The sequence below is a fragment of the Ctenopharyngodon idella genome, chromosome 16 (assembly GCF_019924925.1).
Source record: "Ctenopharyngodon idella isolate HZGC_01 chromosome 16, HZGC01, whole genome shotgun sequence".
NCBI classification, from domain to species: Eukaryota; Metazoa; Chordata; class Actinopteri; order Cypriniformes; family Xenocyprididae; genus Ctenopharyngodon; species Ctenopharyngodon idella.
In genome coordinates this window covers 5697318-5725100 of record NC_067235.1, presented here as the reverse complement: position 1 = coordinate 5725100, position 27783 = coordinate 5697318, and the positions used below count along the sequence as shown (strand labels likewise).

At 34.5% G+C, this 27783-nt stretch overlaps 1 protein-coding gene across 4 annotated transcripts; it reads left to right on the top strand.

Annotated features, from left to right (window-relative positions):
• Window positions 1–4: 4 nt before the first annotated feature.
• On the top strand, window positions 5–26920 carry tars2 (threonyl-tRNA synthetase 2, mitochondrial). Of its 4 annotated transcripts, none has more exons than XM_051864947.1 (18): window positions 5–223; window positions 4393–4571; window positions 5007–5121; window positions 5595–5716; window positions 7761–7890; window positions 8127–8191; window positions 8272–8350; window positions 9261–9407; window positions 11711–11809; window positions 12970–13136; window positions 13757–13919; window positions 20113–20250; window positions 22476–22553; window positions 23494–23594; window positions 25742–25843; window positions 25916–25988; window positions 26082–26196; window positions 26601–26920. In XM_051864947.1, exons 1-18 carry the CDS (start codon window positions 215–217, stop codon window positions 26741–26743), a joined length of 2025 nt encoding a protein of 674 aa, XP_051720907.1. In that variant the 5' UTR covers window positions 5–214; the 3' UTR covers window positions 26744–26920. The 4 variants fall into 4 exon arrangements, with proteins under 4 accessions (XP_051720907.1, XP_051720905.1, XP_051720909.1 ...); XM_051864945.1 differs by lacking the exon at window positions 5–223 and adding an exon at window positions 3267–3479; XM_051864946.1 differs by lacking the exon at window positions 5–223 and adding an exon at window positions 3271–3479 and having other exon boundaries at window positions 7782–7890.
• The last annotated feature ends 863 nt before the right edge of the window (window positions 26921–27783 follow it).

Sequence of the window (27783 nt, the reverse complement as noted above, 5' to 3'; positions counted from 1 at the left end):
CAACCTGAAATAGGCAGTGTAGATAGCTAGCATCACCTGTGAATCGCAGCGTTGAGACTTATACTGCATGTAAATACACATGCACCGGCACGCCCTGCCCCAGAGCAGCCTTGTTACAGCACTACTCTTTTTAGAGGAAGTGAAGTTTTCAGATATCCTAGGGATGAACTAGGAGGAGGAGAATGTGGAGTTCCAGAAACATCCATATTAAGGAATGCAAAAGGTGGTTATCCTGTTCAGTTGGTGTAATGTAAGAGTGTTTGTGGAGTGTATGAGTGTGTATTATGGATGACTAGTGGATACGCTGACTATCTCTTTCCTTCCAGTAACTGTTCCTTCACTTTCCCATCCTATAACACTTGCTTTTCTATTGTTTCTTATGTAAAATACTTGTTTCTGCTGTTTACAGGTTACAGAATACCGTTTTCTGTCTGTTAACCTCTGTTACACTCTCACTTCGAGCACAGAGCCAGTGGATTTCAACTTTGCTTTATTTCTGAGTGATTAAATTATTGTCATAGACGTAATGCTGGGCAACCATGATTGCTTGTAGTGATCTTTAAGCTTCATAAAGCTAAAAAACAGCCGCTTTATCAACCTTCACCAAGATGTGAAGATTTTGGCTCACACTACATACAGTATAAGCTAATCAAGTGTTCAAGGCATAACTACTTGGTAGTTTTCGAGTGCTTTTCAAGAGTTCCCTTGCATTTTTTCCCCCTTCAGTTTCAATAGATCTCACATGTATTCTGATTAATAAAAGCATTGTGATGAGAAATATTATTGAAAGGAAGGAGACTTTTCTTTACAGGTGGTCTCGTACTTTGTTCAAGAACAAGTGTACCTGGATTATTTTCTGCCTTTTTATTTTTACTTAACAGCAATTCTGTTATCCTGTAAGTCTTATAACGTAATGATGTCCAACATGTTTTCAGAAATGTGCAGAGCTAGAATACACAGCTCTGAACATTAGGTTCAAATGAAAGTTGACAAAAGAATTAGTTTGGTTTCATCATTTCCAATTTCCCATTGTATCTGAAATGTTCATCTTTTAAGTCAGTTGTTTGTCTCTAGAATTTAAGATTAACAATTAGTTTAACTCTTTATAATGTACACATGATTGAAATCTGTGAGTTTGTCTGTTCAATACGAGCCACACTTCCATGCATTGCATTTTAAAATGTGTGTCACATGCATCATTCGTAAAACTAAAGCAAATAGTACGTCGATTCAACAATGTTGATACACTGCTTTTCAACAAAATGATGTTTGACAACATAAATGTGAATATAACCTGTACGTTGTTGTTGCTGCATTGTGTAAGAAAAAAAAATAGTTGTAATCTTTCTTTTAAGGGCTGAAAAGTTGAATATTTGAGGGACATGTTTTTGTGTCTTCTTTTGGACAACATGTACATTCATTGTAGTGTTTTTCACGAGGAGCATTTTCAGAGAACCTACAGACTTAATTTAAAATATTTGTAATAGTTATGTACAAACAGAATGAAATTTATTATGAATCTGTCAGATGCTTAAATGTCTTCAGTTGTGGCAGAAATGTAAAAATTTGAGTTACTCCTTCAGTTAGAGACACATCTATACATTTTGCACCAGCTGCAGCACAGGTCAATCCTGTAGAAGCCTAAAATTTGGATCCATTCAGTCTTGTCAAAGGTACAGATAGTTGTCTAAGTGGACTTGTTAATTAAACTGATACAGTACTGTTATCAGAAAACAACGGCAGAAGTGCATCATTAATCTGCAGCAAGTTCTGCAACAATCTTTAAATGCTCCTCACACAACAGATGCCATTGTGACTCCTCTCGTGGTTTAAATTTTGTTTTGTTTGCAATACAGTTTGTTCTATTGGTAGTTGCAGACTTGAGTTTTGTCACCTTACAGTAATGATACTGATGACTGATGGTAAGAAGTGTTAAGACGGAACAAACAGCAAATTTAAACAACTGTCAACACCCCAGTGTTCTACTTTATTATTTATTTATTATTTATTTTTTATTATTTTATTTTATTTTATTTTTATTGATTTGCATTTATATTCATGACACATGTACCTCCAGAGATTTTGGACAACAGAATAGACTACTGATATCTCCACACCATTATTTGAACAACATATTGTGGATTCTTACTTAAAGGGAATGTGTCAGACATTAAAAAACATCTGCTCACATATATCCAACTAAATATCATTGATCTAGATGTGAAGTCAAGTGGAACAGACCCCCATTTCTCACATTGACAACCCAAATGGTCACTGATATTGTATGTGCAACCAAACATTGTCATGGTATGATGATAATCAGTGATTACTTCATGGCATTCTTCATATCTGAAAAATTGTGCTCTTGTAAACTTGTTGAATTTGGTTTAGTTTGTAAACTTGGCAATCATTTTGCAGTAAGGGGTTACTAATTTTCCCTTTAGTGTTAACATTTACAGTGACCAATAGATCATGCAAATAAACACTCACAGTACCTTCAAGTTTATACTGTATATTTGCCCTGAACTTAAGTAGCTGAAAGCTAATGGTGAGGGAGTGTGGTTTAATTTATTGCAACCAGACAAGGCAAAATTAGATTTACACATTTGCTTACTTGAAACTGAGTTGGAGCTGTGTCTGAAACACATTCATAGTGTTCTTAAACTTGAATATAGGCAGATTATTTCGATTTTGCAGCAATCTGCGTGGTATTTTTTTTTAACTTAACCTGTAAAGTTGTAGTAACAAGTCTGATTGCTTATCTATAGTTAATGCATATATAAACTCTGGAACAACTCCCTTAGAAGACAGCTGCACTCACTAGTAAAGTGCACCAGTTTGTTGATTAAGACGCTTATAAAGGAGTGTTTATATCTTATGATTTTGCATTTCGTCACTAGGATCCTGTTGAAATATCGGTGTTTTGAGTGCATGTAGATTTTTTTTACCCCGTCATATCAGGCTATTGGAGGCAGAAGTGATGGAGCAGAGGAGTTTAACTTGAGCTTGTTTCTGTAAATATATTGTCTTGCTTCGGTTCGAAATAATTGTAGTGTTCAGTTCATAAACCTTCACTGTTGTCTTTTCAGTCCTCCGTAAAATCCGTTTATTTGAATGTGGTGTGTTTATATGCAGGAGAATCCAGAGCGTTTAGATGTCAGTGATTGTATTTACTTGCGCACTGAGTGGACGCTCGTGACGCACTTCTGGCTTCGCTTCTCATTGGTCGTTTCTTACCAATGAGCCCGCCCTCATTCGATTGCTCTCGGCGAATCGGGTTTCTTGCTCCGTGACGCTGTGATAGTTCCTGTAAAATGGCGGCCCGCTGAGAGAGGGCAACATTTGATGTTTGTAGGAGAAATGATGGAGCCGTAGCTTTTAGTTTTGAGTGTAAAATGCCCGTAGCCGTGTTCTCGAGATGGACCGTCTGTCAGGCCGCAGTGAGAGCAGCGGTCCGGAGCAGCAGATACTACGGGAAGGTGTGCAGGATTCTGTGTGATGTGACTGATGAGGATCTGACAGACATGCCATATTGTGACATAACTGAGAATGGAAGTAGAATAGCATGTTTGTGTTTATGTATAAAGTGATAATGAAAGGTTTGGATTAAGACACTTTTTAAATGTGCTACATTTTGAATACTAACTTATTTATATATACATGCATTTTTTAAAAAATGAAAAGGTCCACATAAATGAAGATTACTGTAACATAAATAGCAGTGGGGACCAAAAGTTTGAGACAACACTAAACATTGCTTTATTTATTTATTTATTTATTTATTTAATAAATATATATTAGGAAAAAACTACTTAATAGAAATGAAAAAAAGAAATAAAAGATTCTGCAATTTCTTAAAGGTAACATTGACCATGTGACTTTTTGTACAGACGGTCAGATGTTCTTCTGTTGAAGCTCAAGATGCTCTTTAGATCCTCTCAGATCCTGCTGGAGAACATGATCATCAGGTTTAGTTCATGTAGCTCCAGTCATTAAAGCAAAAGATATGGCAAATATTGAGACTTTCTCGCATTCATATTAATATTTTTTACTTAAACTTTTCATTAAAATTCTAATGCTCATTGGTAATTTGTAATGGAAAAAAATCATTAGTGGTCACAGATTTTTGACCCTCACTGTATATTGTTATAAATGTTATTTAATGACACTATATATGGTTAGTCTGATAGTATTATGTCCTTTTCTAGTTTGTGAGAAATTCCACTGGTTTTGTGCCTTAATTTCATCTTCAAGTTTTGCCACTCCCTCATTTGCACTTGATATTAAACCTTCCCCATAATGTAATTTATTGAAAGTGTCTGTTATTTTTGCTCAGTGACTGATGTGTCATCTATGTATCCCAGACTCACACCCTCCTCCTCTCCATTTCAGCTGCAGCCTTCTGCCAGTCAGACCGAGCGCTTAAGGATTTTCGAGTCTCTGCGTGATCGGCATGTGCAGGTGACTGGAGCTGCATCAGGACAAGATCTGACCATCCGATTGGCTGATGGCAGAACAGTGAAAGGTTCCGCTGGTGTGACCGCACCGTTACAGATCGCCCAGAATGAACGGTAAATATATAACACAGACCTCCTCATTGTCCAACACTATTTTCAAATGCTTCTACATTTGCACCTCTCAATTACACCATGTATGAGATGAATAATTATGCAAGTTACTAAACACTGCTGATGTATCTGTGAAACACTGTCTTCATCATATCCGGTGACCTTCACTAATTATTCACTACATTACATTACCAAACGTCTCCACAGTGATAGTAAAATCTGATATTTTTGACACTGTGGGGAAAAATTTCAGTCCCCATAAAGAACACGGCTTATAAATTATACTAAGTGGCTATTATGCTAAGTATTTTAAAAATGTACAAAAACAGAATGTTTTCTGTAAGGATTGGTTTAGTGCTCGGGTCAGGGGATAGAATGTAAAATTTGTACAGCATAAAAATCATTTTCTATGGAGACTCCTCATAAAACTGTTTACAGTTTTAAAGGTGCAGTGGTGAGCAGAGTAAATGGGGATTTATGGGATCTTAGTCGCCCTCTTGTGGAGGACTGTGAACTGCAGCTGCTGGGTTTTGACTCACTAGAGGGAAAACAGGTACAAGCTTTTGTATTCAAGAGTTTTCTCTTAAATGGGGAAACTCACAAAATCATGTTTGTGTAATATTTCATTTAAAATCAATAGAATAAAATATATTTTAATTCTCTTACTACCTTTAGTTTAGATTTTGAATTGATATTTTTTTTAATATAATTGTATTTTATTGATTTAGCTTTTTTAGAAACGGAAATTGGAAAACAAATAAACAATTTATATATTTGAATGTTTTTTATAAATTAAATATTATGAATATTCATTGTATTAATAATAATATATTCATTTGAATCATTTTAAGTCAAAATATTAATAATTTTTATTAATATATTCATTTAAATAATGTTAAGACCTCTTAAGGCCCCCTTGGATTTTGAATTGTGTGGTGGTGTTTAGTTTTTATTTTATTGATTTGAAATGTGAGCTGGACATGTTTTGGTGTGATTGACAGTAAAGCCGTGTGTTCTCTGCTGCAGGTGGTGTGGCGCACAGGAGCGTGTGTGTTAGGGAGTGTGATGGAGAATCACTTCAGTGCTCTTGTGTGTCGAGAAGGAGTGTCTGACACGGGCCTGTACTGCGATTATCAGCTACAAAACAAGTAAACATTGTGCTCTCTTTCCATCTTTTGATATGAGTCAATAGCCTAGTGTACTTGTTGTTTATTTTAAGTACATTAAACTTAGGGCTGGGCGATACAGCTAAAAAAATTATCACAATATAATGTTTCATATTGATCGATATCGATAATTATTGAGAATTTTAGTAGAAAAAAATGTTTGAATTTAACAAATGCATTTTTAACTAAGGCAAACAACAAGTAATTTTTAAAACAAAGCTAAATAAAATGTAAACAAATATTTTTTTATATTTTATATGAAGATTAAATAAATAAGTGTTAAAGAAACTTAGAGCTGCACAATTCTGGATAAATTGAGAAACTTTTTTGTTTGTTTCAAACTGAAATCATAATTCTGAATGACAACTAAATGAAATAACATGTAATTTACTAGAGGTTCTGACAAAATATTAATTGCTGCAGTCTATTTTAAAATTTTAAGTATATTTGAATTAATTATTTTAAAAAAAAAAATCTGTTTGGATGTATGATTCAGTGACACGCCCATAAATACTCTTGTTTTATTACTGGATGAATCAGTGTTTTTGAAAGAATCTGTTGAATGAAGATTCAACGTCAAATACATTTTTTAACAGTCACTTGTCGCCACCTGGTGTTGAAACAATGTAATCGATAAATGCGTCATTTTCAGCACGTTTAAGTTTCTTTCAAAAGCTGATTTGCTCTATTTTGATCAATAACATAGACTTAAGTTTTATCTGAACTATAAACTTTTATCTCAGTACTTATGTGATAATTTAAATATTTCTAACACAGAAATAAAGATACTGTGTGTAGGGCTGTCGTGGTTAAGGAATTTCCCTCGCGGTGTGTGTGTATATATATATATATATATATATATATATATATATATATATATATATATATAATCTGTGTAATGTGGTCATATTCAATAACGAAACTAAATGGAGCATTGAAACAGGAAGTAACAGAAGAGAATGTCAAAATAAGGGTCTACATGACAGTAAGGTCGTAGGGCTATTGTTATATGTATAATAGTTAGTTCCGATCCTTGAATCTGACTAAACAAGAGACTTTCTGCTGATATTTCATGAGTATAAGCAGAACTAACGTTACTCATCTCTGCGCGTTCCAGATGGGCTGTCAGTCAGTGCAGTTACATTGTTGCGCCACAAGGACTGTCTTTGAGTCTTTAAACCGTTCATTCAACTGCACATTCAAAAACGCTGATTCATTTAAAGAGAGATGTAACAAAACAAGCTGTTGAAATCATTTTAACTTTGAGCGCCACTTTATAAGGCTCAGCTAACCAGTAATGCGTCGATGCTAAGGGAGAGATTTCTATCCTTGGACACCACAACCTTTTTTTCACCAATATATGTCTCGGCCTGAAGGACAGATGCAGGTAAGCGCACGCGCTCAGTTGATCTCGCTCACATTCAATGTTTAGGCTTGTTTAGTGCAAATCTACGGAGCCTCTGTACAAATTACCATGGTACACATTATGCTATCATTATTAAATTATTTAATATTTAGTACACATGCATGAAGTGTAAAACGAGAAGGACATAACCTTTCAAAAAATAAAACAGCGATAAAATAGTATTACGATATTGCGGTTATCGCGACAGCCCTAACTGTGTGATTGAAAGCACTATATGTGTAGCTGTTAATACCGACATGACAACTGCTCTCTCAAGACGAACTTTGAAGTAGATCAACTGTAAGACGTAAGGAAACTGCCACACTTACAAGCTGATACGTCCTTTTTTATTCACAATCTCCTCGTCACCGGCAGGTACAGCACTCATTTTCATGCGTTTGTGTGTTCTGATTTCACGTGGCGATTGCGCTACTGAACTCCACAGCAACTTGTTTGCGGTCACTCGTAGCACGTCATTTAAGTGAAACTATATCGAGAGTTATATCGAACATTTTTTCTGTCGTTATCGATTAAGACGTACCGTTGATAAATATCGATACCGTTTTATCGCCCAGGCCTAATTAAACTAAAACTAAAAATTGAAATATAACTAAGTTGTAGTGCTGTGTGTGTTTGTTGTAGCTCTCTCTCACTGTTGGAGGTGGAGCAGAGGTGTAAGCAGACGGCAGCTGGGAAGATGCCCATCATCAAGCTTGAGATCACTACACAGGAACTGAAAGAGCTCTTCCAGGTCAGCATCACCTCTTGAGCTTTTACAATGTTCTTGTGCCCATGGTTTGATGTTTTTGTAACTTAGTTTTCTTAACTCTTTCCCTGCTATTGACAGAATTTTCTGGCAGTCCATGTTTTCACTGTACGATAGAGGGATAGAATAAACAGTTTGTACAGTATTAAATCATTATTTCTATGGAATGTACCCATAAAGCATAAAAACCCAACAGTGTGTGTGTGTGTGTGTGTTTGTAGGATGATGCTGTCAGACTGCAGCTGGCTGAAGAGCAGATGATGGGAAACACAGTCAGCGTCTACAGGTCTGAAGTCACTCTCACTGTCCTGCTGGAGCAGATTGTGTGTGTGTTTGGCATCTGATGTCTTTGTGTTTCTTTGTCAGGTGTGGAGACAGTGTGGGTGTGTGTTCAGGTGTTCTTCTGCCACACACGGGCTTCCTGAAGGCCTTTAAGATGCTCCAGGTAACTTCGTGTTTGCTGCTCCTGTGGTCCTCCTGTGTTAGTGTGTTTGACTGAATGTGTTTGTTGTGAATCGATGTTGCTGCTTGAAAGAATGTTTTGTTGTGTTCATAGTGTTTACATTGTTGTTGTATAGTTTCCTTAGAAACTTTCTGTTTATTACATTAATATCTTTGGCTCTTCCTGTTTCACATTCTCCCTTCCCTTTTCGCAGGCTGTCGTTCTCTCTTTAGGGTTATGACATGACACTTAGTTCAGTTTTATTTATGGAACATTTTGTTTTTTGTCTGCATTTCTGGGTTTGTTTTAATGAGAGTTTAGACCAGTCTTGATGCTGATGCATTCGTATATTGATGATTAACCTTTATGTCATGTTTTTGATAAACAATGGCATTCTTCATTTAATTTGTAAAATAGTATGAAGAATCTTCATGCAGCTTCTTTCTATATAATAGTTTTGTTGTGACCATGACTGTCACGCTCCAAAATGGAAAAAAACAAAAACAAAACAAATATATAAAAATATATTTTTGTTTTTGAAAGTCTCTTCTGCTCATCAAGGCTGCATTTATTTAATCAAAAATATAGTAAAACGGTAATATTGTGAAATATTTTACTTTTTTTAATATTTTACATTTAAAATAACTATTGTAATATTTTTTTTTTTTAAATTGTAATTTATTCCTGTGATCAAAGCTGAATTTTCAGCATCATTACTCCAGTCTTCAGTGTCACATGATCCTTCAGAAATCATTCTAATTTTCTGATTTTCTGCTCAAGAAACAATTCTTATTATTATCAATGTTAAAAACAGTTGTGCTGCTTCATATTTTTATGGAAATCGTGATACAACAGTGACTCCTAATTTTCTTAATCATAAGAATATTATTATTTTACGCTGTATCTCTCTCAGGTGTCTCCTGTAACTCTGTCCGGTTCAACAGAGGCTTCAGGTATCCTCAGGATGATTGGAGTTGCTTTTCCAGGAGAAAGAGAACGAGAGGAATGGGAGAGAGAGCAGGAGGAGGCCAGAAAGAGAGACCACAGGAGAATTGGGAAGGTGAGTGTTGTTAGTCGTGCCGCTACAGTAGTAACTTAGCTGGTCAGACTACTCGATATCAACCAGATTTTGGCATGATCCATTTGAGGTAGGGTGTCCTCGTGATTTGTGTAATAAATAAATATTGTTTTGTGGCTCTATAATGTGTCGTAATAGATCGCTGTAATGCCACATAAACCGATCGTCTCTTCCTACTAGTTATAGCATCAAACAAACATGAATGAACATCAGAATGTATGTTGTTTCAACTGCGGAAAGACGTCAGTACACACCACTTTTCCACCGACGTTAATCTACTAACTCTCTTGTCTGGTTTGTTTGTTGGACAAAATAGCGGATTTGGCGTTATGATTGGTCAGATCGGTTATGAATTATGGGTGAATTATGCACTAGCTACATTTATTTATTTTTTTACTACTGGCTAAAATAAAAAATAAAAACGATACTTTGTCAAGTTCTCTTTGGAAGATTGACAGCCCATACTGTCCTCTTCATGAAATCCAGGAATGTGTCCACTGTCGGGTTTTCTTTCTTTTCTTTTTTGGGCTTTTCTGACGACAAGACAGCCAGTACAAAACACGCCACTTTGGTAGCCATTGTTTGTTTACGCTCTTGTTTCCAGAAGTCAGATGCTAGTTCTGCCTTCTCAATGAAATCACGTGCGTCATTAAAGATGGCAAGTGACAACTTATAGTCAAAATCAGATTATCTGACACAGTGACTATTGTAACCGTCTGAACCTGGCATTAGTCTGTCCTGTTTTCAGTTGATGAATGAACAAAACCTCACTAAACATTATTTGTAGTGTCTCTGATCCAGTAGATAGTAATAAGCTTTGTGTTTTGTTACTTCTGATTTGATACAGTCTCCACTTTCAAATTCTGTCAATTTTATTACTAGATTCAAAGAATAAATAGCGTTTTGTCACTCTTTTATGTGGCGTGACAGATCGCTGTAGCGCCCGAGTTCAAGAGGCTTGTCTCTTCCTCTTTACCACTAGTTATAGCATTAATTAAACATGAATGAACATCAGAAGGAGTGTTGAAAGATACAGTATAACTTACTGAAATGTATAATGTCTCCTGTAATCGCTCAGTCAGTGTTTCAACCACTGAAAGACATCAATAAAACAGCCTGTAAACAATGTCACATAATGTTACATTTACCTCAGAAAAGCATTTAATGACCATAAACTCGTTAGTCAGCTAGAAAAAATGCACTACAATGGAGGAATTGGGGAAATTTGTGTCAATGCCCAGCCCTAATAAACAAGTGTGTTTTTATCTTGAGGCTTTTTTGTGTATGTATTAAAGGAACACTCCACTTTTTTTGAAAATAGGCTCATTTTCCAACTCTCCTAGAGTTAAACATCTCCGGGTCTGGCGGTACAACTTTTAGCATAGCTTAGCATAGTTCATTGAATCTGATTAGACCGTTAGCATCTCGCTCAAAAATGACCAAAGAGTTTCGATATTTTTACTATTTAAAACTTGACTCTTCTGTGGTTACATCGTGTACTAAGACTGACGGAAAATGAACTATACTGTCTAGGAACTATACTGTCATTCCGGGGTAATAATCAAGGAACTTTGCTGCCGTACCATGGGTGCAGCAGGCGCAATGATATTGCACAGCGTCTCTCACGAATGTCTCCATGGTTGCAAGGCACGCTCCCTGTGCAAGCAGGGGGTCACAGGCGCTGTGTAATATTGCGCCTGCTGCACCCATGGTACGGCAGCAAAGTTCCTTGATTATTACACTGGAATGAGAGTATAGTTCCTAGCATATCGGCCTAGAAAATCGCAACTTTTCATTTTCTGTCGGTCTTAGTACACAATGTAACTACAGAAGAGTCAAGTTTTAAATAGGAAAAATATCAAAACTCTTTGGTCATTTTTGAGCGAGATGCTAACGGTCTAATCAGATTCAATAAACTATGCTAAGCTATGCTAAAAGTGGTACCGCCAGACCCGGAGATTGGCTGAATGGATTCGAAAAAGGTAAAACTCAACTGTTTAACTTTAGGGGAGTTGGAAAATGAGCCTATTTTCAAAAAAAGTGGAGTGTTCCTTTAATTGTTGAATCTGTATTTGAGATTGTTGAAATGCCAGACCATGGCTGCTAGTAGAGCAGTAACTGAAAGCCTTTGCTTTTGCATAATGCTTTATTCATGTCGCTAGGTGTCAGAATAAACCCAAGATGAGTGTCATATCGGCCAGAGTAACGTAATCTCTAAAAATGTTTTGTTTATTTGTAAGATATTTCCAGCTGGCGCTGATGTTGTTCTGTGTTTGACTTCACAGGCGCAGGAGTTGTTCTTCTTTCATGACGTCAGTCCTGGCAGCTGTTTCTTCATGCCTAAAGGAGCTCATATATACAATACGCTCACTGACTTTATAAAGGTACAAACTCGTTCCACGTCAGCACGCTTTCACCCTTGCACTCTGGATATGCTTGCAACATTCAGCAATAGTATATCATGCTGCATTACTCTGTAAGAGAATCGCACATACTCTGAAAGAGAAGCACACATACAGTGTACATTATTAAGTGGATGTGCTACTAGGACTCAATGTAGGGCAGTTGAAGTGAGTATAAGTGTAGGTCATTATACACTATACTGTGGCAAAAGACACACTGCACCACTTAAAAGTTGGACATACTTGCCTTAAATTGTTTTTCATAATCCTAACCCTATAAAGATACATTTGATATCACATTTCTAAGGTCACTAAATGATTACCACTGTTAAAGCTTTGCTGAAAAACCTGTTGCACACAATCTATTACAGTCATTCTGTCGATTGATTGATAGTTTATACCTTTTTTTTAGCAAGTAAAAGGCCTTTTAGTATAATTGTAAAAATGTCCACGTTCAGCTCTTGGTTCACGTGTCTTTTTGCTGTGAAATTTTTACTGATTTTTCTAAGATAAACAAGAATATGAATAACTTTATATAATCATTCAAAATGAGCACTTTCTGGACTGAAGCAGCTTAGGTTTACTTGATTATCCATATATCATTTTTTAGAAAAATGATGCTGAAATGTGTCAAATATGATCCATCATATTTTAGGATTAAGGAAAGTTTATTTGTTCATCTCTGTCATCATTGTATTGCATTGCATTATATGTTTTACAACTACAGAGCTTTGATCATAAAACTGAGCATTTAAATATCATCTTACTAAGACATTATTGGGCGATATAGAGTGACAACTGACCAATGATTTTATGTAAATATCTGCTATACTGTTATATAGATCTCATTGATTTACATTACAAGATATCAGAATTTCATCTTACTTTTTGGTCATAAAAAGAGTTTTCTTTTTTCTGATTATTTCATATGTCAGGATTTACAACCTTCGATTTCAAGGCTTCAGAGCTTCTTATACATGCATATTATTACAAAGATTTGAGTTTTTTCAAGTAGATATTGACTTGAACACTTCATGTATCACCTCCTTTGCTGAGTCCTTCAAGGCCACAAAAACAAAATTTGAACTGTGCTCCTCATGACATTTGTAATGCTAATGTAACAATTTTCCTCTTCCTGTCAGAGTGAATACAGGAGGCGGGGCTTCAGTGAGGTCGTGACTCCAACCCTGTACAGCACGTCTCTGTGGGAGCGATCGGGTCACTGGGAGCATTACAGTGAGAACATGTTCACAGTGACCTGTGAGCCGCACACCTTCGCTCTCAAACCCATGAACTGCCCCGCTCACTGGTGAGTCAAGTCTAACACTTCAGTTTTTGGCACCCTAAACTATTCATACCATTGACAAATTGTCATAATTCTTTGAAAAAACATCCAAGCAATTAAAAATTTCAAAAGCATGCATTGTTGTTTTTGAACAAGGTATGAATAGGTTTTTACTCGTTCAATTTATTCACACACTACCAGTCAAAAGTTGTTGTTGTTTTTAAGAAATTAACATTTTAATTCAGCAAGGATACATTAAATTTATCAAAAGTGACAGTAACAACATTTATAATGTTACAAAAGATTACTCTTTCAAATAAATCCTGTTCTTAGAAATGGCCTCTGAAGGATCATGTGACACTGAAGACTGGAGTAATGATGCTCTTTTTACTGTAATGATACTGTTTTTACTGTATTTTTGATCAAATAAATGCATCCTTGGTGAGCAGAAGAGACTTATTTCAAAAACAATAAAAAAATCTTACCAACCCCAACGTTTTGAATGGTAGTGTATATTAGAAAGCATGTCATTTTAATTTACATAAATTTTTTTCAAATCATGAGAAAGGTGTCATATTATTTCCTCATGAATTGAATCAAGAATCCTCCACCCGTTCAGTCCAGTAACTGTGTCCTCCATGCAGTGTGATGTACGAGCAGAGGGTGCGTTCATGGCGTGAGCTTCCCATCCGCTGGGCAGATTTTGGAGCTCTGCACCGTAATGAACACTCAGGGGCGCTGGGGGGTTTAACCAGAGTCCGACGCTTCTGCCAGGACGACGCACACATCTTCTGCACACCTGAACAGGTACAGTTACAAAGTGTTTTATTTATTGTTGAAAAAGCACCAATATCAAACAAGTGGTGGCAGAATAAAAGGGTACCAGACTGGGGCGTAGCAACCTTTATAAGGTGACGTGTGTCTCTCCACTTACAGGAATTTCGAAGTTTGTCCCCAATGTTTTGATTTCATTTTATGTTTGTACTGCTACCTCTTGTGTAGCACAAGAGGTAGCAGTACACTATTCATGTGCTTATGGCGAGGCTCAATGTCTTACCAGTGGCTTACCAATGTCTTGTAATTTTTATTGTTATTTATTTTTTTATTTTTTTTAACATTTTTTTTATATATATATATATATTAGGGTTGTCAAACGATTAATCGCGATTAATCGCATACAAAATAAAAGTTTGAGTTTGCATAATATTTGTGAGTACTGTGTGTAATTAATATGTATATATAATAGACTTGTGCCGATATTCGGTAATGCGATAATGAATATGCACGATATTGTTATCGTGGGCACTTCAAAATACCATAAATAATCATTTATTACCAATTATTGACATTTTTATAATGCATTTAAGAATATTTTCCCATCAACCGTATAAAATGCACAACACCGCTGTATCCTGCTTCAAAAGAACACGCGCTCAGATGTAAACAAGCCCAACGTGCATGAGAAGCACATGGCGGAACGAGTGAAGGGGACACGCTGAATGAAAGTGCGCGTTCACTCTCTGACAGCAGAGGGCGCTGATGGAACCATGCAGCGGTTACCCCGGAAACCCCGCAAACAAAGCAACTGCGCTAGTGAAGTTTTTAAAAAGCTTCAAACAGCAATTAATTTTTTTGTAATCTCAGTGTTGTTCATCACAGCATCAAATACTTAATACTTATTTATTTTCAAACTTAAACATTTTTATACTTTAATCTGGACTACAACATGCCCTAATGATGATAAATGTTATGATTATTTGTTATTGTTCAGTAAACTTTGAGGCATACGGCTTCATTAGTTAACATGTTAATTCATTATTACCAAACTGACAATGAAAAATACTTATAAAGCATTAATTATTCTTAGTTAATGTTAATTTCTTAGTTACTGTTTAGTAACATTACTAAAATCAAAAGAATTTATTTAATGGACCTGAGATAAAACTAACAATGATCAGTTGTATTTCTTAACTAACATTAACAGAAAGTAATACTTTCTGTAACAAATGTAGATATTGCTCAATCTTAGTTAATGCATTAAATGGATTAAATAATGAGATCTTATTGTAAAGTGTTACCTGTTGTTCATTATAGCCTAATTCTTTTGCACTTTAATCTGTTTGAAAAGTTTACTTTATATATTTTTTGTGTGTTGTATTATTGTATTTAAACATTCAGAGTTCTGTTTATTACAAAAAGAGCTCTTAAAATTGTTATACTATGACGACACTTTTGTTGCAACTTATTTCAATATCGTGATAATACCGTATACCGTGATAAAAGCTTCAGCAATTAATCGCAACATGAAAATTTTATACCGTCACATGCCTAATATATAAATACACACAAATTAATGTATATATTTAAGAGAAATATGTTATTTATGACACACATAATTCTCACCTAAATGTTTGACCATGCACTGCATTTTTGCTTTTACAATGGGGCAGTTTTGTTACACAATAGCTTACATACAGCCTGATTTCAAACGCTAAATTGAATTCACAAAAAAGTAAACGGTAAGAAAATAAAATAAGAACAAATAAACAATTTACATGCAGTAGCACATAAATGCAATAATAAAGTTACAAATGACATAAACAGTGCTTTAAGCGTTTTTTTTTTTTTTTTTTTTTTTTCAGATAAAACTGGATAGTCTTCCCTGAATCTATTAAACACAGATTAATCTTTACAATTAAAGTTAAAAAAGTTATTCATTCAAGAGCAGTGAGTGTCATTAATGTTAATCAAACAACCAAAAGACAAAGAGAAAATCAAAGACTGCAGCAGGAATATTAGGCTGCTGTCACTTTAAGAGCTGCACGGATCCAATATACTGTTACACAAATGGTTTTTCTTTCTCAACTGTTTACGTTCATTTCAGACAAAACCAATGAGCATACTTGTCAAGAAGGTAATTTTGTACATACATTTGTGTGTATTTGACCATTTAAGCGCAATTGATACTCGCGAGTTGTTTGTGAGGCGGCCTTATGTGTGTGCTCTTTGAGTGTGCATGAGCGCTCCATTTCTAGGAGAGTGGTTTAAACACTGGCAAGAATTAAAAAGAAATGCAAATCGTAAACTTTAGTGACGACGCGACGCTGCCTCGATTCTGCAAGTGACAGTTCCTGTGTCAACTGTGCAGTGTGCAGACGCGATGTGTTGATGTGAAGCCATTTGCACATTTTGAGAGGGAAAGTGAAAGAGCGTGGCGATTCACTCACACTATTAGTGAAATTATGTCTCACAGAAAGTTTTCAAATTACTTTATAAGTTATTTAATAAAGAAATATGAGTTGTACCTCACCTTCAGCTTCGCCGCTGCATGTCATGCCATACCTCTCACGGCAGGCAAGTGCGTCTTTATGCGTCGTCAGCCTGAGATCGGGGTTGGGAACCGAGAACCGGTTCTTATCCAGAACTGATTGTGTTTTTTTTTTTTTTTTTTTTTTTTTTAAAGAACCGGAACTGAGTAAAATTTCTAAGTTTCAGTTTTGAAAACGGTTCTGGTGTGATGGGTGGCCGAAGTGCGAGGAGCGTATCCTTTAATAGAGACATCTCACCTCACCCACCTAATTCCTAAATGACAACGATTCACCCGTTTATATTAAACTTTCGACATAAATAAAATCACAACATTCAAATCTGCGTTCGCGCTGCCGTTGACCTAAAGAGAGTTGTCATGTTTAGATATAAACAGCTTAAAAAAACAATCTTTTCAAACACACAGTATCATTATTTCTGTTACAGACGTATACAAATGTTTATTATTCAGATAAACGCTGATGTCTACGTTACTGATTAAAATAGAATAAATCACCTTTTTGACAGGAACTAGTTCTTCAAATAAAGACTGTATTGATTGCATTGTTACGCCACTAGGTGGCAACAAATTACTGTTAAAAATGTATCTATCACTGAATCATTCTTTCAGAAACAAGTCTTTATGAATCCAACTTACAAAAATATTCATTCACCTGTCTGAATCTTTTGTTAACATTACTGAATGTACTTAACTAACATGAACTAACAATGAGCAATACATTTGTTACTGTATTTGTTCAACTTTGTTAACTTTTTAATAAAAATACAGCTGTTCATAGTTTGTTCATGCTAGTTCACAGTGCATTAACTAATGTTAACAAATACAATTGTCTTGGTTTTAATAATGTATTAGTAAATGTTGAAATTAACATTAATAAAGATTAACAAATGCTTTAGAAAAACAGTTCAGTATTAGTTTGTTAATGTAGTTAACTAATGTTACCTAATGAACCTTATTGTAAAGTGTTAGCGATTTTGTTGAGATTAACAGTCTGTTAAACTCATTTTACAAGTATAATAAACACAAAAAGGACTGTTTGTGTCAAGTATTGTGCATTTTCCCCCCTTACTACTATTTTTATTGGTTGTTTAATAATTTTAATGGAACTGGAAACGGAATCGTTAAGCAGAACCGGAATCGAATTTTTTTTTTTTTACGATTCCCAACCCTAGGGGGGGATTTATGCTGCCTTCATGTGCTCTAGGAATTATCGTAAATATGAGTTTCCTAGGTAAAAATTGCACATGAAAGCCCTCCTGTTGCTTTTTCAATCGCCTAACAAATGTCTTTAATAATAAACATAGCCTATGTTATAACAAATAATAAATATAGCCTATGATTCGTTTGGCGTTTTTTGCACAATAAAATCTTTACTGTTTAAATCGGGTGTGCCTCATATGTCCTGAAAAGTGAAGCTGTGGGCTCTTTGATCGCCCTCTGGTGGCTGGATGCAGTACAAGTCATAAACCCCGCACTCTCCATGCAAACAAACGGGACTTAATAAAAAAAATTAATTACATTTCCAATAAAATTTTCCGAAAGATGGTTTTGGTCATTTAAAGGTAGTTATCACACTGATATGTGTTCAATTGTTCGTTTTTGTGATAAGTTTGATTTTACCTAGCAATTTGATGCTATAGAAACAGGGCATGTCGTTATGATTGACAGTTGTGATTGACAGCTTCTCTGAGAACCGTCGGAGCTTCGAGGGGAGACTGAAGATATAACTATTAATTTTCGATTTCTGTGTTATTTCACACAGACAAAATGAGTTGTTCAGCAGTAAACTGTACTAACCGACCTACAGGATCTGATGGATCACTGATCTTTTTTTGGTAACGTTAATTGTGGGCTTTCTAAGCTAATTAATAAATGTTATTAGCTTTTAAGATAAGATAACACGCCTAACGTTAGCCATGACGGGAAAAACCAGGTGATCGTTATCTGGCAGTTAGCCTACAAATTATTTTTATGGGTATAAAATAAAAATTAGCAGGACAAAACTAATGATAGCCTACTCTAATTAATTATAGAGCACTGTCTACAGCAATCGATCTCCTGTAACGTTAGTTGAACTGGATTTAAAATGGCAGGAGTTGTTTCTATTGGCATATTAATGAGTTTGTCTACTGAATTTGCTGTTTCAAAAATATTATTGCTTTAGAAACAGAATATTATTTTACAGGTAGAATTTTCAATTGTGTATAATTTATATATTTAAAATACATCAATTACGATATGTTGTTTTAACCTAGTTATCACTAGTAATTTATTTGATAATAAACAATGTACATTAATAAACATTCAAATAAATGTAAATTCCTCTTTGCCAGATGTTAAGCCAAATGAAAAAGGAAGGAGGAAAAGAAAAATATAATAAACAATAGATAATAAAACAAATAGGCGATCTGATCTTGATGATGTAGTCGTCTGGGCGGAAGTTTGATACCGTGACTCTGCCTCCGGGCTCCACTGACGATTCCTTCTGCTCATGCCCAGGCTCCAAACTGACGTTTTTGCGTAACATGTCAACGCCCATCGTCGAATGTTTTACGTTCAGTTCATTACAATGGAAGGAAGCAGCGTCGCGGCGTCCGTCTTTTTTTACAGTCTATTGTTTAAATTGTTCATTGAGCTGTTTTGAATGTAATTTGTAATGTGATCAGGAACAACTTCATTATGTTATTATTACCTAATCAGAAATGTTTAAAAAAAAAATTTTTTGAAGTAACTGCACAGAAATTGAAAGCATGCATTGCACTGGCCGATATAGTGTGATTAATTAAGATGTTTTTGCGGGTGGGGATCACGATGCCTGCTCAACATTGTGACTGTCAGCATCGTCCAACCCTATTCTTGAGGGACCGCCCGGGTGGCTAATTCCTATAACTATCCGGTGCAAAAGCCCCTATTGAATTTAACTTTGATGAAACCAAGACTGTGAGGAATAGACTACAGTCTTTACAATGGCACACACTGTATGAAGGTCATTTTCGCAACTCAACTTGTAAAACTGTTTCATGGAGTTTTTGTCTACTGAATTTTTTTTTTCTTTTTTTGGAAAGACATTTCATCATGTGAACAATTGGTATGTTGTCAAACAACAGTACAATCCATTGAAAGTACTGTAATCATGCAGCTGCTTTTTCATTCCTGTCAGAAATTAAATGTGGCGCTACCCTGGTTAAGGTCTATAATTGGCCTCCTTACGGTTGGAGTTGTTCTACTTAGCTAAACTTAATTACAACATGATGCTTTTTTAGGAATATCAACATAATGAATGCTTCAAATCGCAAAATGATTGCCAGTGTGACCCGATATAAATGGTCTTCTAAATAAAAGCTCTGTGACAGCTGTGTCGTCTTATTAACAGAACCTTCATTTTGACCCTATTTATTCGACTTGACTTCTGTATTTCTGAAAGTAAAGCAAGTTAACTTTTCTCTCCTTCGAGGAAGCCAAACAAAAGCATCCGATTCATCTTATAACAGTGTTTTTGTGTCAGTATGTTTGTGCAGCTCTTGCTTTGGTCTTCTGTGTGCAGGAATGTGTCTTGGTTGTTTGTGTTTGGACTGACGTATGATTTATCGTTTATAATGTCAGTGTTTATACTGTCTCTCATACACGCCCTTCATTTGTTTATTCGCTGCTGCTTCTCTTTTCTCTCTTCAGCTGGAGGGGGAGATCACGGCATGTTTGGACTTTGTGAGGAGCGTATATCGTGTCTTCGGTTTCTCCTTTCACTGTCTCCTCTCCACACGACCCACACCCTGTCTGGGAGAGCCCGCCCTCTGGGACTGTGCTGAACAGGTACGCCTGTCAATCACTCCCTCACCTGTCGATCGCCCACCACAGTGTGTGACAGTCTTATTTTAATATTATTTATAGACTATTATTGTACTTTTTCATATTTTGAATTAGCTTTTTATGTTCACTTTTCATTTTTTATTTATTTTGTGATGTGCTTTAGTCAATTTTTTAGCTTAATTTATTTGTTTTTAGTAATTTTAGTATCTTGCCTTTTTTTATTTCTGTTAGTTACCAAGGCAACATTTTTAATTTAAAATAATCTAATCTAATATCTATATTTCATTTTATTTCAACATTATATTAAGTTTTAGTAATTTTTTTTTTTTTCGTTTTTATTAGGTTTTTTATATATTTCTGTTTAGCGTTGTTTATTTCAGTTTTAGTAATATTAGTACTTGTGCTTAATCTTATTTATTTCTGTTAGTTGCCAAGGCAACATTTCTAATTTAAAATAATCTAATATTTATATTTTATTGTTTCAGCATTATTTTTACTTTTCATTTTAAATTTTATTTATTTTGTGATGCGCTTTTGTTCATTTTATTTTTTAATATTTCGATTTATCATTAATTTATTTTTATTTGTTTTAGCAATTTTAGTACTTCAACTTTTTTATGTTAGTTACCGAGGCAAAATTTCTAATTTAAAATAATCTAATATTATATTATATTTCATTTTATTTCAACATTATATTTACTTTTAATTTAAGTTTTAGTAATTTTGTTATGTGCTTATGTCATTTTTATTGGTTTATTTATTTTATTTTATTTTTTACATATTTCTGTTTAGCGGTAATTTTATTTTTATTTCAGTTTTAGTAATATTTAGTAATATCAGCTTAATCTTATTTATTTCTGTTAGTTGCCAAGACAACATTTCTAATTTAAAATAATATTTTATTTCAACATTTTCACTTTTCATTTTAAGTTTTAGTAATTTTTATGAGCTTTTGTCATTTTATTTTATTTAAAAAAAAAAAAAAATTCTGTTAAGCATTAATTTCTAATTGTATTTTAGTTTTTGCAATTTTAGTAGTTAAACTTAAGCTTTTTTATATTTCTGTTAGTTGTCAAGGCAACATTTCTAATTTAAAATAATCTTCGATTTAATTTAATTTAATTTTAACATTATATTTACTTTTAATTTAAGTTTTAGTAATTTTGTTATGTGCATTTGTCATTTTTATTCATTTTTTAAAATTTCTATTAAGACATTTTTTTTTTTTTTTTTTTTAGTTTTAGTAATTTTAGTACTTGCACTTAAACATATTTTTTTGTTAGTTGCCAAGGCAACATTTCTAATTTAAATGAATCTAATCTTTATATTTTATTTTATTTAAACTTTAAATTTACTTTTCATTTTAAGTTTAAGTAGTTTTATGTGCTTTTGCCATTTTTAATTTTTTTTTAATATTTCTATTTATCATAAATTTTTTATATATATATATATATATATATATATATAATATATATATAATTTTTTTTTTTTTTTTTTTTTTTTTTTTTTTTCCAGTTTTAGTAATTTTAGTATTTCAATTTAATCATATTTAGTTAGTCATGTCATATCATATCAGTTAGTAGCCAAGGTAGCATTTTTAATTTAAAAGAATCTAATATTTGGGTTTCATTTCAGCTTTTTTTCAATTGCTGAACAGTTTTTATTAGTTTAAGTTCACAACACTGGTGCGTGACGGAGGAGGCTGTTTGTGTTCCTGCTTCTTGTGTCAGGATTATAAGATCCTGTCTGTACATGTACCAACATATGCGGTGAGACAATATAGGAAACACGCGGAGTAAGTGTAGGGCAGGCCCAAACAGACGGGTTACGTGTCAGGGATTCATTAATGTTGATCAGGGTCACAGTGTGGAATGACAGTCAGAGGAGGGAAACACACAGCCAATGTGTGAAGAGACTCAGTGATCCAATCAGAGCAAAGTATGCAGTACATAAGGCTGCGAACCGCACGAGGCCTTTGCTTTATAAGGATGGATGTGGTTTCCAGGCAGCGTTGTCTGATTTTGGGGAGGTTAAACAAGGAAACTGTAATATCTCCTCTAGCACACTCTCCCTCAAACTAATGCTGTTTTCAGCTCTGCATGTTTTGGGATTATTGAATTACATGTTTACAGAAGATTCTTTTATTAGTGCTTCCAGGGCCAGACTTGTACACTGACACATTCCAGATTTTCCTCTGAAATGTCTCTCTTGTTTTTGTCCTGGAGCAGCAGTTGGAGAGTAGTCTGAAGCAGTTTGAGGAGCACTGGGAGTTAAACCCCGGAGACGGGGCGTTTTATGGACCCAAGGTGAGGCCAGCAGAAAGAGAGACATTGTGCTGGACACTGCATGAAGAACAAAATAAACTAGTGAAGCAAAATGGTGAAAAACTTAACATATTCACTTTCCCCTCATACATTTTTTTATTTATTTATTTATTTATTTTTTACCCTGATGTTGATAAGTCTATTGACACATTATGCACCAGTTACCCATATACACAAAAAATATCTTACTGACCCCAAAATTTTGTTTTTGAGGTCTTTTTTGCTCAGCAAGGCTGTATTTATTTGATAAAAAATACAGTAAAAACAGTAAAATGGTGAAATATTTTTACAATTTAAAATAACTGTATTCTGTGTGAATATATAGTAAAATGTAATTTATTCCTGTGATCAAAGCTGAATTTTCAGCATCATTACTCCAGTCTTCAGTGTCACATGATACTTCAGAAACAGTTTTGCTGCTTCATATTTTTGTGGAAACTGATTTATTTTTTTCAGGATTCATTGATGAATCGAAAGTTCAATAGAAGAGCATTTATTTGAAATGCAAATCTTTTGTAACATTATAAATGTATTTGCTGCCAATTTTGATCAGTTTATGCATCCTTGCTGAATAAAAGTACTAATTTCTTGAAATAAGAAAATCTTACTTTAAACCTCACAAAATTTTGAAAGGCAGTGTACATGGAGCCACAGCAGACAAAAATCACCTACAACTTTTGGTTGTGCAGAACTGAGTTTTTCAGAGTTTTCTTGGCTGGAGGGTCGATGTTTCTAAACACACATCAGTTTCATTCGCTCACTGCTGCAGCTCTTATATAGAAATGTTCTTGGCTTCATCAGCCACGTTTAGTTTCTGCAGAGCTTTTCTGAGCAGTGAAGCTTGTAGCTCAGTAGCTCGTTCTTTGTTAGATGGCTAAAGAGATGTTTGGTGTTTCATTTTGTTCTTTTACAATCTGTTCAGATCGATATCCAGATACGGGATGCCTTAGGCCGACAGCACCAGTGTGCCACAATTCAGCTGGACTTCCAGCTGCCCATCAGATTTAACCTGCAGTATGTTGGGTAAGATCTCTCCTAATGGATACTGTCACACATAGATGTGTTTGTCAGAAACAAGGTTTAGGTTGATTTTTACCCCAAAATGGAATAGAATATGAAGTGAAATGTGAAATTGTATTTTCCTTGAAGAAAGTGAAGCCCGTTTTAAAGGGTTAGTTCACTCAAAAATTAAAGTTTTGTCATTAGTGTTGTTCCACACCTGTATGACCTATGTTCATCTTTGGAACACAAATTAAGATATTTTTGATGAAATCGAACCACTGATTCGAAACAAAAAATTTGTGAAGCTTCATGAAGCAGTGTTTTGAAATCGCCCATCACTAGATATTGTTGAATAAAGTCGCTATTTTGTTGTTTTGGCGCACAAAAAGAATTCTCGTCGCTTCATAACATTAAGGTTGAACCACTGTAGTCACATGAACTGTTTTAAATATGTCTTTAGTAGCTTTCTGGGCGTTTGAAAGTGTTAATTATCTTGCTGTCAATGGAGGCCTCACTGAACCATCGGATTTTATCAAAAATATCTTAATTTGTGTTTCGAAGATGAACGAAGGTCTTACGGGTGTGGAACGACATGAGGGTAATTAATGACAGAATTTTCATTTTTTGGTGATCTAACCCTTTAAGACCATTAAGATTAATGTGAAATTAGTTTCATAAAAATTTAGCACATTTCCCCACAATTCTCATTATGTGCATCCTGGAGGTTTACTAGTATTTTATTTCAGTATTTTACTAGTAGGTTTACTGTACTAGTATACTTGTACAGTTTCTAGTAATTCCAAAGTAAATACAGTTTTTGTATTTTAATTTTTAATTTTGAAGCTTTAGTTATTTTTATCATTTTTATTAGTTGTTTTTTTTTTTTTTTTTTAATGTCTTACGTTTTTTTATTAATTTTTTATTTCGGTTTTAGTTTGCTATTTTCATGCATCAAGTTCATTTTTAATTTTAGTTTTAATAATTTTGTTGTTTTTTAGTTATATTTGTTATTGTTTTTTGTCTATAGTCAAACCAAAAATTATTCAGACATTTTTGATATTTTTGATATATTTTACTAGTGGGTACAGGACACTATACTTCATTTATGTAAGTGAGGATAGCAAAATAAAGTAAAACTGTGACATATTATACCCAAAAATTCTTCATACAGTGGATTACCAGTAAAACTGATAAAAATTTGGAACCAAAAATTATTCAGACACTTTGACCTGACCGTGTTTTGCTTAAGTGTTATCTGACATAATTAAGATCATTTTTTTCTGGCACAGTTTAACTCTGAGATTTTGTCATATTTTATCATTTTTTTTAAACTATAGTGAATAAACTGTATTAATGAATGAAATGTTCAAGGTGTCTGAATAAATTTTGGTTTGACTGTAGTTTTTATTAATTTATTTACAGTTTTATTTTGCTATTTAGTGCATCAAGTTAATTTTAAAGTTTTAGTAAATTTTATTTTTTATAGTATTTATTAATAATTCGGGTTTTTTAAATTTCTGTGTAGTTTTTATTAATTTTTATTTCAGTTTTAGTTTGCTGTTTTATTGCATCAAGCTAAACTAAATGAAAATGAGAAATGTTTGCTTTGGCAACTAGCTAAAATAAGTTTGTTGGGTAACTGTTTCCTTGTTACACATGTAGTTACTATAGTAATAACTATGAATTATGCATAATTACAAGCAACTAACCCTAAACCAAATCCTAGCCTTATAGTAAGTACATTAATAATTAATATATTAAGTGCATTTGTTAGTTAATATTACTCAGTACTTAAATGTATGATTACATTGTAAAAAATAAAATATAAGTTTCTTTTTTAATGTTTTATTTCGGTTAACTTTTATTTCAAGTATTTTGTGCTCACAAACCGCTCTCATTCGGCATGAATCCAAATGCGTGTGCTTTGTGCCTGTTTTGTGTGCTTCACATTAACTGCATTATACAAGTCGCATTGGAATTTAAGTTTCAACATGTTTCAGATTATAAAAAATGCTGCTTCTATTCCGAAAAATATGGTAAATCAAAGGCAGTACTGTACTGTCTGGATGTCACGTTAATTGGTAAAATGCTTATAATATGGGAGCACAAGGTGTTTAATTCTATCACAGTGTCTGTAAGTTAATGTCATGTGATTTCTGTGTGTTCAGGGCTGATGGACAGATGTACAGGCCTATCATGATACACCGGGCAGTGCTGGGGTCCTTGGAGAGGATGATCGCTATCCTGGCTGAAAACTTTGGAGGGAAATGGTGTGTGCGTGTTTGTGTGCGAGTTCGACAATGTTTGGAATTGGAAAAGTTCTCATTTTCTTTCTTTCTCAGGCCTTTCTGGCTGTCTCCAGCACAGGTGATGGTTTTGCCTGTAGGGGGCGACAGTGAGACATATGGGCAAGAGGTCAGAAGAAACAACTATCTGGACAAACTTAATTTACATATAAACATTTTATTAATAGTTATAGGTTTTGATGCGTTGTGCTCTGGGTTTAAGGTGGTCTGCAGACTGAGGGAAGCTGGATTCATGGCTGATATTGATGATGATCGTGGAAACACCTTAAATAAGAAAATCCGCTCCGCGCAGCTCGCGCAGTACAATTATATATTCGGTAAGGATTCATTCTGGGATGTTGCCAGGTCAAGTCATCTTTATTTCTATAGCGCTTTATACAACACAGATTGTTTCAAAGCAGCTTAACGGTAATAAACAGGAAAATAACAATGATGCAAACTTCATCAACTATGAGACAAATTAAAATTCTGAAGTTAAATCGAAAATGTTACTGGATATTAAGTGTTTTTTAAACCTTGACTGAAACTGACAGAAATCCTTTCTCATGTTCCACATATGATCTCTGCAGCTCTGTGTGGTGCAGAAATGACATGCTTCAGCTTTAAGTGTTTTAATGGTTTAATTGTTCCCATCCAGAGAGCATATGTCTAAAGAATGAGTGTTCTGGGGCCTATTAAGAAAAGGTCAGATAAACCAATCCTTCCTCTGTTTGTCATGCAGTGGTCGGAGAGAAAGAGCGTGAAAGCGGGACTGTTAGCGTGCGGACGAGAGGAGGAAAGCAGCTCGGGCAGAAATCACTGGAGGATGTGATGAGGTCACTGACTGAACTCGGGCAGAGACGCAGCAGTCAGGAGGAGCTGTAAATGTGAGCAGGAGATACGACACAACCACAGCCCTGCTGTCTAACAGACCAGATGCTGGAAGATTCTATTAGGTTCATCAGAGACAAACACACTCATTTCACCAGTGGATCTCTGAGCCTGCAAGGGTTTTTTTTTATTATTATTTATTATAAGATAATAAATTACTTTTAATATTCAGTCTCTCTGTTTCTTTGTCAGCATACAATGTAATTAAGATTTATGTTGTGTAGGACATTTTAATTAAATAAGGAATCAGTAATTCATAAATGTATATGGAAGTGCATAAAATATGGGATTTTCAAACGGGGGTCTGAGATTTGTGGAAAATTTCAAAGAAAAAATGCCTTGACCTAATATTTATTGTGAGAAATCATTTTGAATAATTATTTTTAATTAATAATAATCTTACCCCCAGTTTCACAGACAAGGATTAAGCTAGTCCTAGACTAAAGTACAAATGAGCCTTAAATTATATTAGCTGCATTTATATTTTAAGAAGCGAGGTCCTTTGCAAGGGATCATCATGTTTGACTTTTAACATTTAATTATTTATAATTCACAAAAAAAATTCTAGTTATTTGTGCATTAACTAACAAACGATTAAGCATTATATTGTTAGAATTAGATTTGAACATTTTTGGAAGAAAGCAGTGTTTGTCCATGCAGAAACCACTGCTGTGATGCTATGTTGGTTGCTAAGGTGTTGCTAGGGTATTCTGGATCGCTGCTAGTTTGCTAAGGTTAAATAAAACACCATTATTAGTCTTCATTATTGTTATTAATTCATGTTATTACACTTACAACCATTCAGTGGTGGAGCCAGAGGGGTGTCCGGTCACTGGACATCTGATTGGCCACCCCGGGTGCCACCCCAAAATTTAATTCGCTACTAATGCTGCATTCATGCTATGTCGTAATTATCTTTAATAAAGCTCTGTATGCTTTTGAATTGCTCTCGCGGTACTTGATGTCATACACAGATCGGTTTGCACAGCACTATGGAAGCCCATTTCTGCCACTAAATAAAAAAATAAAAACCG

Coding starts and splice junctions, on each gene's coding strand:
- tars2 (XM_051864945.1), top strand. CDS start 3,396: ATGCCCGTAGCCGTGTTCTCGAGATGGACCGTCTGTCAGGCCGCAGTG. Junction 5,122..5,594: donor ACTCACTAGAGGGAAAACAG/GTACAAGCTTTT, acceptor TCTCTGCTGCAG/GTGGTGTGGCGCACAGGAGC. Junction 26,197..26,600: donor GCAGTACAATTATATATTCG/GTAAGGATTCAT, acceptor TTTGTCATGCAG/TGGTCGGAGAGAAAGAGCGT.